This window comes from Protopterus annectens, chromosome 12.part0 (assembly GCF_019279795.1).
Source record: "Protopterus annectens isolate FY-2018-M chromosome 12.part0, PAN1.0, whole genome shotgun sequence".
Classification (NCBI taxonomy): domain Eukaryota; kingdom Metazoa; phylum Chordata; order Ceratodontiformes; family Protopteridae; genus Protopterus; species Protopterus annectens.
The window spans coordinates 1,570,395,627-1,570,413,873 of record NC_056746.1 but is presented as its reverse complement, the minus strand read 5'-3'; the positions used below and the strand labels follow the sequence as shown (position 1 = coordinate 1,570,413,873).

General features: G+C 38.5%; 1 protein-coding gene across 2 annotated transcripts in view; it reads left to right on the top strand.

Moving 5' to 3' along the window:
* Positions 1-18,247, top strand: part of PMP22 (peripheral myelin protein 22) — a 244,838-nt gene that overhangs the window by 48,575 nt on the left and 178,016 nt on the right. Inside the window, exons 1-2 of one of the 2 annotated variants that reach the window (XM_044090522.1) lie at positions 703-861; positions 2,003-2,112. In XM_044090522.1, the coding sequence (XP_043946457.1) occupies positions 2,035-2,112 (78 nt within the window). In that variant the 5' untranslated portion in view covers positions 703-861; positions 2,003-2,034. Of the gene's footprint in view, positions 1-702; positions 862-2,002; positions 2,113-18,247 lie in introns of those variants that run through there. The other variant, XM_044090521.1, reaches the window with a different exon arrangement.

The following is an 18,247-nucleotide window of genomic DNA, read 5'->3' as shown; positions in this document are numbered from 1 at the left end:
TTTCTGTATAAAGCCTGATATAGTGTGGGGACAAAGGCCCTAAAATAAGGACAGATTTTAAATATTGCTCTTATAAACTTAAAAAAGTAGGTAGAATAACAGGATTTGTCTTAACTTGCATTTTTCTAAAGGATTTGAAGTCTGAAACTCAAATGTGTGTCATTGCTTCCTGATTTCATTCCTCAGATCATCTCAGTGATTTTGCCAGAAAGCCAGACATTTTATGATGAACAAAACGAAATGTTGAGGCAAAAAAATCTGGAGAATTGAGAGGTATGAATACATGACTGTGCTGGTATGAGTCTTATTTCGCGGTTTAATTTCTCTGCATCTTTTCTGTTTCTAATACCATAATGGAAATTAACCCTATCTCTAAGTTCGCGGAATTAGCATTGTTTTTATATTTTATGTATGTTTGCCAAAAACGCTCATCGTAGTCTATAAAGCTTGTAACACGAGACCTCAGACTTCAGTAGTGTGTGCGCACTTCTGACTTTTTTCTGGATGACTTAAGTGCAGCACATTACTACACACGATATTCCTTCCTTCTGTAATGGCGAGTTTCTTAAGTGTAACCCTCCGCCCCCACCCTCCTTCCCCGTCCCCTCGTGCTCGTAGATCAGCAGCCTGTCACCCATGGACACTTCCTGACGTTGTGGGCGTAACCAGGGCGTTGTTCAGCCTAAAAAAAGAAACTTTATATGTGAAAGAACTGCAATGCTGAGGTAGTGTACAGTGGCAAGGGTGCGGGTCTGTATAAGGTTATCTCACTTTGTCTTTCTGTTGCTTACTCTGTATCGTTCTTGAAATCGTAGCTCGATACTTTTGAAACGGATTGCTCGACAGAACACATATTTAAAAGTAAGTTGGACATTTTGCACAGTTCATCTAATTGAAGAGATTGTATAGACTTCCAGACAGCCACAGTCTGTACCACATTGTAGGAATTTATGGGTCACGTCTTCACCGTAATGCCACAGTCTGGAAGCTAACCACGTCGTTCTTGTTTCGGATGTATTTCGGCTATTCCTCTTTATTCTAATAAAAAAAAAACTAATTTGCTTGGATTATTTGATTGGTTTATCGTATAGTGGACTAATCTGGGATTTCAAGAAAAATAAATAAAACATGAATAAAAGCCTGACTTGTTGCTGGTTCCAGCGTGGCTTATTATATTTAAATTTGGTACATATTTCTTTGTATAAGTCAGCATTTGCAGCACATCATGTTACTAGTGTAAGTTGCTGTTGGGGAGTAAACACGTACAGATTAACTGCGTGAAGCGGGATAACGGTTTACACCTGGCACAGGAGTTCCGTTGGGGAGAAAGGTGGCAGTTAAATCACCGCCCCGTTACTTTCTCTTCCTTACAGGCACCTTGGCTTTTGCTGATTATTGCTCATGAAAAGTTAGAGGGTATATTCGTGAGTAACTTCTTGGTAAGGTTGTAATCAGGAATGCAGGATTTGCAATGCAGTGTACCAGTCTGGAGTTCACAGAACGAATGAATCGCTGCTGTAGCAGTTTTGAGAATTTTAGGATGTTGTGGGTTATTTTTACCTGTAGTAAGACTGCCTTGTGTTCTATGGTATCAGTTACTGATGAACTAGCTGCACATGCTTAAAATTTAGATTGTGTTGAAGTGAACATATTTTTTTATTGCATTTTAAAAGTTGTCGCAAGCAGTCATTTAGGAAGGGCTTAATTATATTATAGTACAAGACTTAATTTTGTTTTGTTTTACTTTTATTTTTTTTTTACGCTGAGAACGTGGTAGACCTATGTTTTTGAAGTTTTGCAGTCACTTGGTGTAAGTGTATAACAGAAATTGTTTTGACGCATTACCGCCCCCTACTGGCTCAGTGATAATTCCGCGCTTGCCAGCAGTTCCCAGCTGTTGCTGCTGAAGCTCAGCATTGTACGATGACATAACTGCAGGGTTTTATTTAATCACACACCCAACTGCAATCTTAGCTTTCTTTTTCCGTTTCTTTTTCTGTAGTTGTCGTGAAAGCTTCCGCAGACTGCAGCAAAATGCTTATGTTATTATGGTCAATCGTTCTTCTGCACCTTACTACCCTGGTACTTCTGTTTATATCCACTAGCGTTAACGTAAGTACAATTTAATTTATATTTTCTGAAAGTAAGTGAAGTAAAATAAACTTGATATTATGCACTCTAAAATGTTATTTACAGACAGATTCAGATTGTACTTTAAGCAGAACATGTGGCAAAATACTAGTACAAGAACAAAAACTGTTCTTAAGTCTGTTCATTCTTTTTACATAAAATGCGCAGAAAGTATGGCTGACGAGTGAAAAAAAGTCATGAACACATACAGTTATTAAGTATATAAGTACTTAAGGCCGATAGAAGAATGGATTCATTTTAGACTGGCATTTTTTGCCAATCAGAAGGCAGAGCAGCTTTAGGCAACAGGAAGCAATGGCTGTGCTTGCAGGACTCAGAAGGGGAATGGTCTCAATTGGAGAACACAGTAGTCTGAAGTAGAGCGGGGACCTAAAGCATGAGTAAGTGAAGGCAGTAGTATATGGCAGACGAGATTAGGAGTTCGAACAAAAGCAAAGAGGGCGAACCACAGAGGGAGTTTTAGTAAAGGAATTGGGAGGGTCTGGGTGGACCATCAGAGGAAGTAAAATACTAGTGGGTGGGTCAGCAGAATTTTTTTAAAGAGGGCCAGTGGTAGGTTCTCTGGTGATCAACGTGGAATGTTAAGTGTCAGTACAGTAAAGGTTTATACTAAAATGTACTGAAGAAAAAAAAAAAGAGTGGTGGGTGTGTTGGGAGGGGTGGAGACTTCATTTGACTGCTGTTGATAATGAGGAGGAACACACAGAATATACTGAAATTCCTGTGTAAAATCTGAAAATAGAAATGAAAGTTGTAAGCTAGCTGACCCAATGATATTTTCTACTCCAGTGACTTAACATGGTCTAACATTTATTAACTACACTTTTAGATTCTTGCCTCTTGAATGTTATCAAACTAAAAAAAAGGGGGGGGGGGTACCTTTATGAGCAGTGTACACTTTGTATATACTTACAGTAAGTGGTATTGGACTTCTGTACCTTTTTAAGTGAAAACTGCAATGGCCTGCCAAAAATGAGATGACTTCTGCTATGTTTATAGCAGTCCTTTGCAAATACTTAGTCACTGTCTTGTCTTATAAATTATTTATTAAATTGTGTCATGTAGTCAGAATTGTAAAAATAATATACTGGTTATATATGCTTTTGAAGCTATTATCTCTGACACACTGAGGATTGGCCCTCCATTGTGGACATATACAGTTAACAAATAGAACTGGCTAAATAAAAATAAAGTAATGAAATATATATTTCTGTTTTTTTTTTTCAAACTGTATTGATATTTTTATTAGTGTCTGGAAAAATAGTGGTACTTGAGTAAGTCAAGTCTATCTTTTCTAAGATTTTTCATTTTCATCTTTGTAGACCATATACAAAGAAAGGAGGTAATATCATATTTTGTGTGTGAGCTACCTTTTTGACAAGAACAAGGTTTTCCATACCCCAGAGAGCAAAGTGAACAGTCAGTGTATGGATGGATCAGATGGGTATGTGTTTGTGGCAGGTGTTCAAGCATACAGCACTGGGTAGTTTAATCTGGACAGTTGTCCTTTGTTAAGGATGGTTGTTTCAGTACCATGGATAGGTATGGTGCAGTGAGTCAGCAGAAGAGCAATTATCACTTCAGGTAGGCAGGTTGCACTCATGGGGTCAGGTTTGCTAGAGTCACAGCGGAATATGTAGCTAATGGATGGTGTAGCAAACAGCTTTTTTTTTTTGTAAGAAACTCGTATCTGAGCTGTGCCTGCAAATTGTCAGCTGTGATCGGTGAACTCCCCAGGTAAACAAACAAAATAGATAAAATAAGAACTATTTAATTGTAAAAGAGGGTAAACCAGGATTTTTGCTATGAAGACTTGAATATCATGTGTGTTTGTGCAAAAATTTCCAAAATCCAATGCCATGTACTAGGTGACTGTTTGCTTTATTTGTTTTTTGGATCTGAAACTGATTCACATTTACAGGCCACAGGCATATATTTTATGAGCATCTGAATGTTCTTGTACTTTTGTATTATTGGTTGTAGGTCAGAATGTTTGTAAGGAGAGGTAACCTGACCCTGCTTTCTTGGAACAAAGTTGCATAATGGTCTTAAGTACATTTATTGCAATTTCTGTTACACTACTTTATCTTTGCTTTGCAACTGCTGTGCTGTCCTGTGACATCCTAAGCACTTGTCACAATATCATTCCAAGGATTAGGCACCAACATAATTAGTTAATAGATGCTGAAGTAGGAAGGTGGGAGTAGTACCCAGTGCCATGTACTGCGGCACTTTCATGTATAGAGCGATTTATTTCAGTAAGAGAATTTTTCTCTTAACATCTCCTGCCTCACTTTTCTGCCTGTAACATTACCCAGTGTTGCTTTACTTGTGAAATCTTAACTTGTCATTATGGTCCATGTGTCACATGTAGCAGAACTGTAGGCCCATCCAGAAAGGCAAAAACCTCTTCTTCAACTGACTTTCAGAAGTTGTTTTATATAAATTCAGAAGTGTAATATTGAGAGAGAACAAAAAATCAGGATTATATATGTATAAAATAAATATAATGATGACACTGAAGATCCTCAAAAGGCATTCCCTGATTGCTGTATGTATAAATAATACTTGAATAATAAGAGATGTACTGTGATGACTGTGGAACCTCACGGAAAAGATAATTATCTAAAAGGTATGTATGCCTGGTATGCAAAATGTATATTCAGTTAAGATTTTTCAACATGATGATCTGCTCTGATAATTTCAGTTTTTACCAATAAAGTGAATTTCTTATTGAAAATGTATCATAGAATAGATTTGATTGATCTTTCACACATAAGGTGGGCATCTGGAAGATAAATTATTTCTAGTATTCTTGTAAAGAGAACATACATTACTCTTTACAGAAAGCTTACATGTATAATATTTTTTAGATGGGTGAAACCATCATTGTTGATGAGAGGTAATCACTACCTTATACTCAGCATTGATTAGGCCATATCAAAAAATTTGAAAGACCCCCAAAGGTTTCTTACCAAAAATATCATAGACCTAAAGTACTAGAACTACCAGGAGGGCATGGAAGCTCTTGTCTTTTTATTCAGTATTATGTAGAGTTTCGAGGGGAGATCTCTATCTTGTTTGCAAAGCCATTAGAGACCCGATTGTCCTGGATCTCCTGTTTCTGTCTCTCAGTCCGGTACTTCCACCAGTACCAGATCCAGGGACCTAAATCTTCACAAACAGATAAGTAAAACATGCTGGAGGAATAAGTTTATAACGTAGTGCCTCCCACACCTTTGGAATAAACATCCCTTGCATGTTAAGCAGTGCAGGTCATTGTCTTCTTCTCAGTATAAACTGAACGACTGGATGAGCACCACAGCTCTCAGCTGTCCAGATTTTCACAGAAGGTCCAGATTTTTGACTCGTATTTTTGGTCTGCTTCTCATAAAATTGTAGCTTTCTGGCAAGTCACTGGCAAATCATTGAGGAATGAAGTCTAAAAGTAATGGAAGACATTTGATTTTTCAGACTTCATCTCGTACAGAAGATTCATGATATTGCAAAACCTGTAATTCTATCATTTTTTTTTTTAATTGTAAGAACAATATTTAAAAAGTATCCCAATGTTTGGGCCTTTGTCTCCCCATTATTTGTTGCTTTGTCCAGATGAACCATTATTACATATTAGTCATAACCACAGGAGTACATACCACTACAGTAGTTCAGTCTGTAAATACATACACAACATTTCTGTTAATGCTTCTATTAATACTTTGGGCTGCTCTTATTTTAATGGAAAAGGAGTGAGATATTTCCTGATAGTTATATGCTCATGTGAGCTTTTAATATTGGTCAGACATGTTGGAAGTTTAAAGTAAGACTGCAGCAGCAAGTTTAAGTCTTTAATAATAATAATAATAGTAATAATAATTAAAAAACAGGAACTTTCTGTTACAGTTCCTGTAAATAATATTCTTGTGTGAATAAGTTTGGTAGCAATCACTAAGTAATGGAAGGAATAGTAACAAACTGTTAGATTATCTCCCAGATAAGGAAAGTATATTTCAAAGTTTGCTCTTATGGAGCTAATAATGAGTTTGAGTGGAAAGCTCTACGAAATTGGCTGTTTTTAATGGATACATTTTCTATATATTGTTTTTATTCATTGCATCTTCTTTTCTGTGTTACTCCTTGGACAGCTTTACGTTGAGGCACCAGGAGGTTTTAAACAACAATTTTTTCCAATAGCTTTTTGCCATATAAAAGTTCTACACAGTACCTTTTGTTATGTATTGCAGAAATTGTACATAATGTGTGTTTTTTTGAGTCAGGTAAATGAATTTGGTGACCATCACATTTGTTGAGGAGTGTTTCCCAAAGTGGTGTGTTGATCAGTTTCATCAGTGGCTGTAATGTACAGTTATGACAGACCCCTTTGGGTTTTGTATTGGAACACTACCTAACACTACTGTGACATGTAGTGCTCGTCTGCTTCTGAATAAACAAGCACACCTTTGTCGGCCAACTGAATATGTAAAAATGTTGATTTGTACTGCATTCACAACAGTTGTCAAGCAAGCGTCTGTACAGGTTTATGTTATTTCCATGCAAACAGAAAAAGAAGCTACTGGAAAACCTGTCGCCGCTAATTACATTAAGAAGAAGGTACGGAATGCAACTGCAGTTTGTACACTTTAATCGTCATTCCCACTTTTCTCTAGCAAAATATTGCAATTATCAATATATTGCCAATATAGGCAAGCAACTTTCTACATTCAAACTGTTAATTACTTTAAAAAGCAGCAATGGAATTGCGTGTATTCCAAGTAGTAAACATACCTCATGCACCAACTCTCATACAGCATAGAGATGGGTCCCATTACTCTGGAAAACCATAGTAAAGGGTACTTGTGGGGGTGTGGAAGTATTTGTGAAGAACTAAGCAATTTAACCAAAAAAACATGGGGGGTGCAGGGGGGCCAGCCCCCCTGCAGAAGTGATTACTGTGCAAAAGTACAGTAAAGACTACGAGGGTGTTAATACATAATTATACAGCAGAAGTAAACCATGACATAACCAGGCTAAGAAAAACTGTACTATGATAAAACAGTACAACAGCAGTAAAGCTGCAAAACTATATTATACTATACTACAACTGTAAGGCTTACCCTTGTAATTCTGCGTAATACAATTGAAAAACACAGAATTAATAAGACAGAATAACTACCCAGAACTTACAGTACAACGAGGGTATGAATACGCAGTATGAATTTTCGTTATTCCACTTTCAAGTCTGCATGCCATTTCAGTCAAGCATGATTAGCATGCAGTGTCACACGGCCTTCACATGCCAGTCAGATTCACCACTCCCATTTCTGTGCAGAAATGACGGTTGGGTAGTGTTCCAATACAAAGCCCCCCCTTAGGGCTAAAAGTAGATTTAAAGCTAACCTTTTTTTCCGTCGTATCATATGTTTATGGATAGTGGGACACATATTTAAACTCATGATAAGTTGTGACGGGGAGGTGTGATTATGTATCTCTCTGCAATTTTGAATTGTTATTTTTCTGTGCATTTTTATTTTTAAGTATGTCCTTTTTCAGTGTTTCAAGTAGTAAACCTTTTAAAAGTGCTGCTTCCATTTGGAATTATGTCTGAAGGTGTAGCTAGGATTTTGGTACTGTACACCAACTTCCAGAAAGTACCCTCCTTCTTAACCCAGTCAGCGTATGTCTTCCATAGCTTACTTTTTTCATTACAGGGAAAAAAATGAAATGCTAGTTTTAAACAAACAGCAACAACAATAATAAAAAAAAATCAGGGAAAATCTGTTTAACAAAATCTGTGTTAATAAAACCATAGTAAAATGCTGTTTGTAAATGATTTTAGTTTAAAGCATGTTTATGTGCATAAAATAAATAAACACATTGTTCTAAAAAGGGTGTGCTGTAGTGTACACAATGTATGGCTATTTACATCCTTGAGTAAGATTATGGGTAAACAATTCTATTTCATGTGGATTGAATGATATACTGATTGCGATTTTCATTACTATATTACATTATCTTCCTGTTATTCTTTTTATGTATCTTTTTGCATGTTTCCATATATTTTTTAATAGAGTTTCACCACTCAGAGTAGATTCTGCCCACCTGAACATCTTGGTCAGTCACTGTAAACTGATAATCAAATAGATAAAATTTTCGGTGAACTGAAAATCTGAATGCACTGTCAGTATTTGGAACCCAAAATAAAACTGGACATCTCAAGGATTTTGAAGGATATTACCAATTGCTTGGAAAGTCTAAGGAGCTAAGCAGTGAGGAAGAAACAAAAACTCTGAGTATGTTCTCTGTGAGCTATAGTAGAGTGAGAGAGGTATTGTTTGATAATATAAGACAATTAAGGATACCTCTTTGAACACCTTGGACTCATTAGACCTCTATCACTTTGCATGACAAAAGGAAGCAAACAAAAGATATGCCCAACTCCTTTGAACTCCAGCTTGACAAAATAAAGCATTAACCACTGACAAGTAATAAAGTGAAAGAAATAGCATTAGCATGCGTTGTTACCTCACAGCAAGAGGTTCTCCCGTTTGATTCTCGGCTTGGCTTGGGAGTGCCTTCTGTGTGGAGTCTGCATGTCCTCCCTGCGGTTGGGTAGCGTTTGAAAGACATGCGTGCATAAATGGGCGTGCCTTCATTGAAGGTTGGGCGTCGAGCTGGCACCTCTGCATTTCATAAAAATCTACTGCCAATCATTAGCGGACCGGAGTTCAGCTGTGGCGACCCCTTACCGGGAAAAGCCAAAAGACAAACGACATGCAATGGAGGCAAAACATCTAAACTCTTTTAAGTGACTTACAATGAAAATGACAGTACAAAGTAATGACTGTAAAATTAGCTGGACATAAGATGGAGTTATATTCAATCAGTGTATGGTGTACAGATTAATATTTTGTGAGGGGCTCACTTGATCTGATTGCCAACAGACTTGCTGATGACTAGTCTAGCGACAGCACTATCCCACCACCCCATCTGACCAACTGCTTTATTGTCTATAAAAATCTGACTTTAAAGAGGTTTTACATGGAGGGGTGCCCCATGAATCTGCATAGCCCCATACTATCCAGTATCTATATGTAGTACTGTTGAGGTTTGAACCATTAAAAAAAAAGCGGGAAATACATTGATTTTCCTTCCTCTGAGTTGGTGTGACATTAGAAGTAATATGTTTAGATACTGGGGTTGTGAGAGTGGGGCTCCTATATCAGGGGTGCCCTCTTCAAAATATTAGTTGAATGTGCCATCATGGTGTACTGACCGTGTTAAGATCAAACATGGTAGATTGTATGTGGTACATTAAACTTCACAATAATGAGGTAGAACTGTGTTGTACATAATAATGAGGTTATACGCAACATTGTATGTTTGTAGGGTTAGATAAAGCTTACATAATGCACTTGAGAAAGGAGTGGGCCTGTAGACATGTGTTATATTTTGGATGACTCTTTGCTCCTTTTGGGTCCAAAACCTGCTAATTTGATGTTAATCCATCATTCTGGTTCCTCAGCTTTTCTGCACTTGGAGCCTTCAGTACTGACAAATTTCACTTTCGAGTCCTTTATTATTACAGTGCTAGATTCATCCTAATTGTCACAGGTCTGAGAACATATTATCCAAGTGTGCTGCTTTTGAAACAAGGAAGCTGGCTTGAACTGTTGACATAAAAGTGAATGGCTGTGGTTCTTGGACCTAGTAAAGAAACAGACTATAAAATGACCACATTTCTGTTCTCTGTGTATCATGGTAGACAATCTTCGTCATGCATGTAGCTGTCTTGAATTTTCATTTGTTTGGCAAAGCCACATGAATTGTGCAAGCCCTCCCACCTCCACCCGTCAAAAAAACAGACAAAAAAACACTTCTGCTACAGAAATAGCTTGTGGGCAGATTATTTTACATGGTGCATAAAATAAGACAACATGATATTTGAATGTAAGCTACGTATTTTTAGTTGATGAAGGAGCCAGCAACTTGCAAGAAGATATGGTTGATAAGCACAATGGCCGGTATTCAGAATAGCCTGCACTATTCTGACAAATAGTCAGTGGTGTGATAACTTATGCCAAAGTTTCCTTTAGGATTGTGGAAATCAAGCAGGTTTCTCACTCTGTCACCTTAACTGACTCCCACATGGGTAGTATAGCTGGGCCGTGAACAGAAGGGAACAGATTCTCAGATGCCTAGCTTCAGATATATCAAAGTCTCATGAAGGACTTATGTTTGTTCCTTTCTGTGAAGAGGAAAATGTAGGCATATCCAGAGATTTTGTGTAAACTTCTTTCTACACCTTTCAGCTAGATCTGTGGAAAGAACTGGTTGTACAAGCATTGTTTGTGTGATGCAATGTTTACATAAAGTATAAACATTTTACAAAAAACATGGATGAAATGTAGACGTTTTAGGATGGCATAGTGGCACAGCGGACAGCATCATCGCCTCCCAGCAAGAGATTCCCTGGTTTGATTCTCATCTGGGCTGCCTTCTCTGCGGAGCCTGCATGTCCTCCCTGTGCCTGAGTGGGTTTCCTCCCACATTCCAAAGTGTATTGGACAATCTTACTTGGCCATAGGTGTGAGTGCGTGCTGTGGAAGAACTACCACAGCAGGACTGGTCACCCAGTGGCGTAAACCTTGGCTGTAGATTGTCACTGCTGAAGTGACACCCCAACTCCATGTGCGCAAATGGGGAAAAGGGATTGTGGATGGATAGATGGAAATATAGATGTTGTTTGCTTCTGGCATTCCATTTGTCTAGTTTGTCTCATAGCTGCTTATATTGCTGACAATACAGTTTTTTGTATGCAGATGTTAGTACTAAGAGGAAATCAGAGTGTGCTGCAACATTTAAATATAGCATAACCAAGGAAAGTTGATTTGGTGAATGTGTCAGTTGAGTCTAGAATATCACTTCTTTGATGCTGAATGTCCGATTTTGAGACCTGCAACATGATAAAACAGTAACATCTAAACACAGAAGAGAGTCACACACTGCGAAAAATATTGTCAATTTTGTTTTTCAAGTTGTCAGGTATTGGTATGTTTCACATTGTTATGTTGTGTGTTCTTCAGTTTTTTATATGGAGTACATGATTCGAATAGAGAACTCTGAAAGTGCATGATACATACTTCTTGTGCCCTCATGAACAAATATTCTTAAACATAAACAGTGTTTCTGTAATTGCCATGCGGAGTGGCATGACTGATCTGATTTCCACCCTGATGAGCACTTAAGCAAGAATTAGTTATCAGCAAACAGAACTGCCCATGTTTACAGTTTGTTTGTAAGATAAGGAATCCTGTGGCTTTCGGCCAGCAATGATATCTGTTACATCTTGTAAAATTGCCATCATATGGCTTTATTTACATTGGCGAATAGTTGGAGCTCGTGGCAGTCTCAGTCTAAACCTCAACAAGCTTAAACAATGTGAAGAATGTAAAGATAACGGAGGTGTGTTCTCATTTAGCAAAAACAATACCGATTTCTGAAATTGTCTAGAAACAAACAAAACTTGAACGCATCTGAAAAGAACTGTGTAAAACCTGAATTTGTTCAAAGTTTAATTGAATAAAACGAACAAATTTGGGTTTTACATGGTTCTTTTCTCCTGACACACTGGTACTTTGCAGTTTTTTTGGTATATTAAAAAAAAACAGTAACTAAGATGAGTGGATGAGGATGAATACACTTTATAGATTCAATACCAGTAGAAGTAATGCAAATGTACATTTTAGGAGAACAGGTCTGAATTTCATGTTTCGATATTTTCAGATGTTCAGTATGGTTATGTCCTGAGCAGTGTAACCTTGTTCTAGTATCAAAAATGCAAAGAGTTAATCATTTAGTGCTTGTGTTCCCTAGGCATTTAGTGCTTGTGTTCCCTAGGCATTTAGTGCTTGTGTTCCCTAGGCATTTAGTGCTTGTGTTCCCTAGGCATTTAGTGCGCGTGTTCCCTAGGCATTTAGTGCTTGTGTTGATGAAGGGAACACTGCACTTCTCTTAAGTATGGGTCTGAAATAGCAAGCAAGATGTTTGTGCAAGCATACAGACTTCTCATTTGTCTAGTAACCACATCGACATTTTGATACAGACAAGTTGATTAGATTAGATAACTAGATATACAAATGAGTAGACTGAGAGCTAGATAGGTAGCTAGACAGAGAGGTACATCAGTGGGTAGAGAGATCAGATTCTGAATGCAGATAGGTGGCTTGATGTATAATTAAATATTGAGGGTCAGGGAGATTAATGGGGGCACCAACTCCCCCCTCTCCACATACACATGGAATTAACTTAAAAGGCATTGACAAATCCAGTTTGTGATTACTAATGCCAGGTAACCACAACTGTCAAGTTACTGTGCTGGTACAAGACTTTGAGAGATGTGGCTTTACACTACTAAGTTTAAATGTTCTCCATTACTGCTGAGCCTGACTCAACTTTTTGTGTGAAAACATTTCAACAAGAGTATTGTAAACAAAGATATTTTGCTTCTAAATAGCCCTTTCCTCAGATGTTATGTTATCAGTTAGACTGAATGTTGTAAGGAAGTGAACCACACAGGCTCTGTTCCTACCCATCTGTCCCTGTAGTGTTGTGGGGCCTTTGCTGTCATCCAAGGGTTTTAGTCCCTTCAGGATTTAATCTCACAAACCCATTGATGCAAAAAGAAAATAATATATTTTGAGTGTCAGAAACTCAGTTGCTTTATTTCCTTTTTTGTTGGATTTCACATTATAATTGACACAGTTGGCATCTTTATGGTATCTTTAAACATGCAGTCATGCTGAATAAGCTTATCACAAAAAAGTGACATGCATTTGTTATTTATAAACCCTGCACAGTTTCCAAAAATAGTAGTGTCATGACACAGCAGTTCTCTTGAGAGAGAGACCGCTCCTGCAACACTTCTAACTTTTGCTGTCTTAAGGCTCCTCTGTGTTTTACATAATGCATAGCTTCCTAGTCCTTCTGTGAAAAGATCAGCGTAGTGGGGACACAATATTGCCACACCACTAAAATTTGCATGATCTTCTAGTGAACTGTTGTAAGATGTGTGCCAAAGAAATTAGCGTAGATTAATACTTTGATGTGTGTGTGCGTGTTTGCGTGCTCGTGTGTGTATGTAGATGTATAGTTATAAATAAATATATATAAATATATATATAGATATATAGATATAGATATATAGATATAGATATATAGATATATATATATATATATATATATATATATATATATATATATATATATATATTTATGTGTGTGTTTAATGTACACACACACACGCATGTGTGTGTGTGTGTGTGTATATATATATATATATATATATATAATATATATATAGGGTCAATATTAGTTGGGCGAACACCTATTCATTGACCCCTAATCAGAGAAAATTGCATCAGCGATTCGCTAAATTTACTAAGGGCAATGAAATAGATGCCCAAAGCACAACAGACTAACTTGTAGTTGATTCGAACCTATCCAGGTGGGGGGGCTTCACCCCTAAACCACCCATAACTTTATATACCAACTCCGAGATCACACTACAGTGGACAAATAGGCAAAATGCTGTAGTTGTTCATTGTGGTTCGGCCAACTATTTTGTTGCCCTTAGTAAATTCACCAAATCGCTGAAGTGATTTTCACTGATTATGGGTCGATAAATAGGTATTCGTCGGACTAATATAGACCCGAGATATATATATATATATATATATATATATATATATATATATATATATGTATGTATCTATATATATATATATATATATATATATATGTATATATATATGGGTCTACTATACTTGATCAAAGCACAACAGACTAACTTGTTGTTGACTCGAACCTGTCCAAGTGGGGGGCTTCACCCCTAAACCACCCATAACTTTATATACCAACACCGCGATCGCACTACAGTGGACAAATAGGCAAAATGCTGTAAGTTGTTCATTGTGGTTCGGCCAACTATTTTGTTGCGCTTAGTAAATTCACCAAATCGCTGAAGTGATTTTCACTGATTATGGGTCGATAAATAGGTATTCGCCGGACTAATATAGACCCGAGATATATATATATATATATATATATATATATATGTATATATATATATATATGTATGTATATATATATATATATATATATATGTATGGGTCTACTATACATGATCAAAATTTGAAAAAGCCAAAACCCATATGTTCCGAGTACTGCCCTTCGGACTCTCTACAGCCCCCAGAGTGTTCACAAAGTGCATGGCAGTCGTCACAGCTCAATTGCGACTACAGGGATTCCAGGTGTTTCCATACCTAGACGACTGGCTCATTACCGCCCCCACCAGACATCTATTGGAAGAAGCCTTGGCATACTCTCTTCACACCGCAGGAAGGCTAGGCATAACTATAAACTGGCAAAAATCCAACCTGACCCCATCTCAGTCCATAGAATTCATTGGGGTTCTGTTGAATACAAAAAACCGCAGAGCATCCATTCCAGACCACAGAATCCTAAGGATAAAACAACTCATACCGATCCTTTCAAGAGAGAACTCCACGGCACATTCTGTTCTCTGGCTGCTGGGTTCCATGGCAGCCTCCATCACTATTGTCCCCCTTGCGAGATTCCACATGAGGCTTCTACAATGGCGACTACTTACCCAGTGGTATCCCTTTCAGTACCCTCTATCATCCAAGATTCGCAATCTAGAGGTGCAAACAAGACCTAATTTGGTGGATCTCACAAAACCCATCACAGTGGTCTTGCCCCTTTACCCCCCAACAGCCCAAGGCTACAGTGACCATGGACGCCTCCCTAATGGGGTGGGGCTATTTCAGGGAAAGACAGTCCAGGACACGTGGTCTGAAATGGAGGCCCATCTGCATATAAATGTCCTAGGGATGAGGGAGGTGCTTCTAGCATTGCAAGCATTCAGTCCCCTACTGCCATCAGGGACTATTGCGATACAGTCAGACAATATGGCGGTAGTCTGGTACATCAACAAACAAGGCGGAACCAAATCTTACCCACTTTGTCAGGAGGCCATGAGAATATGAGAATGGGCAATGGCTGCTTTCTCATTGCAATGCACATTCCTGGGAGTTCCAACGTGATAGCAGACAGACTCAGCAGGTGCAGTCTACAACCTCACGATTGGTTCCTGAATCCTTTAGTAGCGGCAGAGATTTTCAACTGGTGGGGTCTCCCTTGCGACCTCCCTGATCAATTACAAATGCAGCAATTACTTCGCCCTGATTCCCCCTCGGGGACAGTCACCCAGGGACGATCTAGTCCACGATTGGCCCACGGGTTTACTTTATCTTCCCCTCATTCCCCAGTTCCTAAAGAAAGCCCGCTGGTTGAAGAGCAAAGTAATCCTCATATTGGCCTCGTCAAATTTGGTTCCCCTTTCTATGGCCTCACCTGCTAGATCAACCATGGATTCTCGATCCAACTCCGGACTTGATCTCACATCCGCAGAACCTGATTCACCCCAACCTCAACAGCCTGAAGCTCACAGCTTGGCTCCTCCACTTCCTGTGATTGCCAGGCAGAATGAACTTTCTTCCCCAGTACGTGACATTCTTATACTGCATCTCATAAGTCTTCCACCAGAAATATATATCTCAGCAAGTGGAAGAGATTTACTATTTGGCTGAAGGAGAAGCAGATAGATCCTTTTTCAACACCGTTGCCGGTGGTACTGGAATACCTGTCAAGTTTGGAATAATCTGGCCTTTCTGCTTCTACCATTCAGGTTCGTTTGGCCGCAATATCTAATTTTCACAATGGTGTACCAAGAGTCTTCCCTTATGCCACCAAAATATGCAAGACCTTTCTAAATGGCGTAAAACATTTGAAACCCCCATTTAGAGAACCTACCCAGCCATGGGACCTGTCATTAGTCCTGCAAGCTCTGACAACGTCACCTTTTGAAACAGCTTCTTCATGCGACCTCAAGTTTCTTTCATGGAAAACTTTGTTCTTGGTTGCCATTACTTCTGCCAGATGTATTTCTGAACGTCAAGCTCTGTGCATCAAACGGCCCTATTTGACCTTTCATAAAGATAGAGTGTCATTGAGAACTAATCCTTCCTTTCTGCCAAAAGTGATCTCTGACATGTCCCTTAACCAAACCATTGAATTGCCAGTTTTCTTTCCCAGTCATTCTAACAGGGGAGGGTATTGCCTACATACCCTAGGCATTCACAGGCAAATTCGTTTCTACCTGGACAGAACTAAGGCTTCTCGCAAATCAGATCAGGGCCCCCCTGCACCCTCCACACCCCCCAGAACTTAAATATACCAACTCCGAGATCGCACTACAGTGCAGAAGATGGAAATCTTTCCATTCCACACTGTACGGAGATGCCGGTTCCACATGGTCGACATTTCAAATGTCAATCATATGGTCTCGGCCATATGGTCTTCGACATTCTGAAATGTCGACCATGTGAGGGAGACCTATGTATGTATGTATATATTTGTGTGTGTATATATGGTAGCACTCCGGATAGTCGAATGTTCATAACAAGGGGCGTCCGTAATGCTAGCAGAGGAGCTTGCATAATCATATATTCACTTCTGCTGCTATTAGTTTGTGAGAGGTTATGGAACAGTGGGGTGTGGGAATTTGCCCTTTTCCAACTGTTTTTCTATCTGAAAGGGGTTTGGGGGGGGTCTCTTGGGGGCTCGCCCTCCCTGCAAAACATAAGCTAATTATTTGCTAATTTTTTTGAGTTCGATCCTTTGAGATCGATGTTTTGATGTTCATCCTTCTGCTACTTCAATATTTTGAAGTATTGTACATCCACACACACACACACACACACACACACACACACACACACACATACATATATATGGATGTCCGACAAGTTGTTTAACATGAAAGTAATTGATTAGCAACTGATTGAGCATAACTTTTTGATCAGCAGCTGTTTGAAAAAAAAAAAAAACAAAAACAAAATAAAAAGTCTTATTTTTGCAGAGGGCTGAACCCCCCACCCCTTGTTAATTTTATTTATATATATATATATATATATATATATATATATATATATATATATATATATATATATATATACACTAGCTCTGAGGTCACAGTACATGGGGAAAGGGCAAATTCCCCAATCCCCACTGTACCACTGTCTCTTACAATTACCAGCACGTTCAGTCAACTGATTTTCTGATTTTCAGTCAGCTGTGCTAGCAGTTTTCCAGGTTTGACAACTTGTCATGTGTGTCTGTGTGTGTGCCTGCGTGTGTGTGTGCGTGTGTGTCTGCGTCTACGTGCGTGTGCGCGCGCATGCGCATGCGTATGTGTGTGTGTGTGTGTTTCTAATCTGTATTTTTACACATATCTGTAGTGCGAATATTTGTCTGCTGTGTTAAATCAGTCATTCATTCATACATTCTCCAAAAATCTTTTTACTCATTTTTTCTAGTTACAGGGATCCTAGAGCTTATATGCATGCCAAGGCAGAGGGCCAGTCTTGGATGGGATGGCAGTTTAGAGGATAGTGTTTTCATAGGAAAAGAGGACAAAATAGAGGGAAACAGCAATGCTAATGACTGCACCATTGTACCACCCTCAAATATCATGAGAAGCAGCACATTCAGAAAGATAATCAAAGCAGCTGTGACAGGTGAATGACTCAGACCACACACACACACACACACACACACACACACACACACACACACACACACACACACACACACACACACATACACAAGGGAAACAGAAGGTGCACAGCACACATTTAAATTCCTTGTACTGGAGATTCTTGAAGAAGGTGTTAGAGGAGGGGACATAAGGAATAGGACTGAAGCAGCAGAGCAAAGATGGATTGTGAGGCGAAATGCTGATAAACAACCAGGGATCAATGAAGCTGTCTCATTAAAACCCTTCCTCAAAGCAAGGGCACTTAGACATTAAATGTAGTAGGAGAAAGTATCATATTCTTTTTTGTATTTTTAAACAAAACATTTATGTTATTTTAGATTGTTATGTAATAAGGTTTCTGCCACATAGAGTGTGAATATTCTGAAGGTTTTAAAACAAGTTAGTAATGTTGTTGATTGC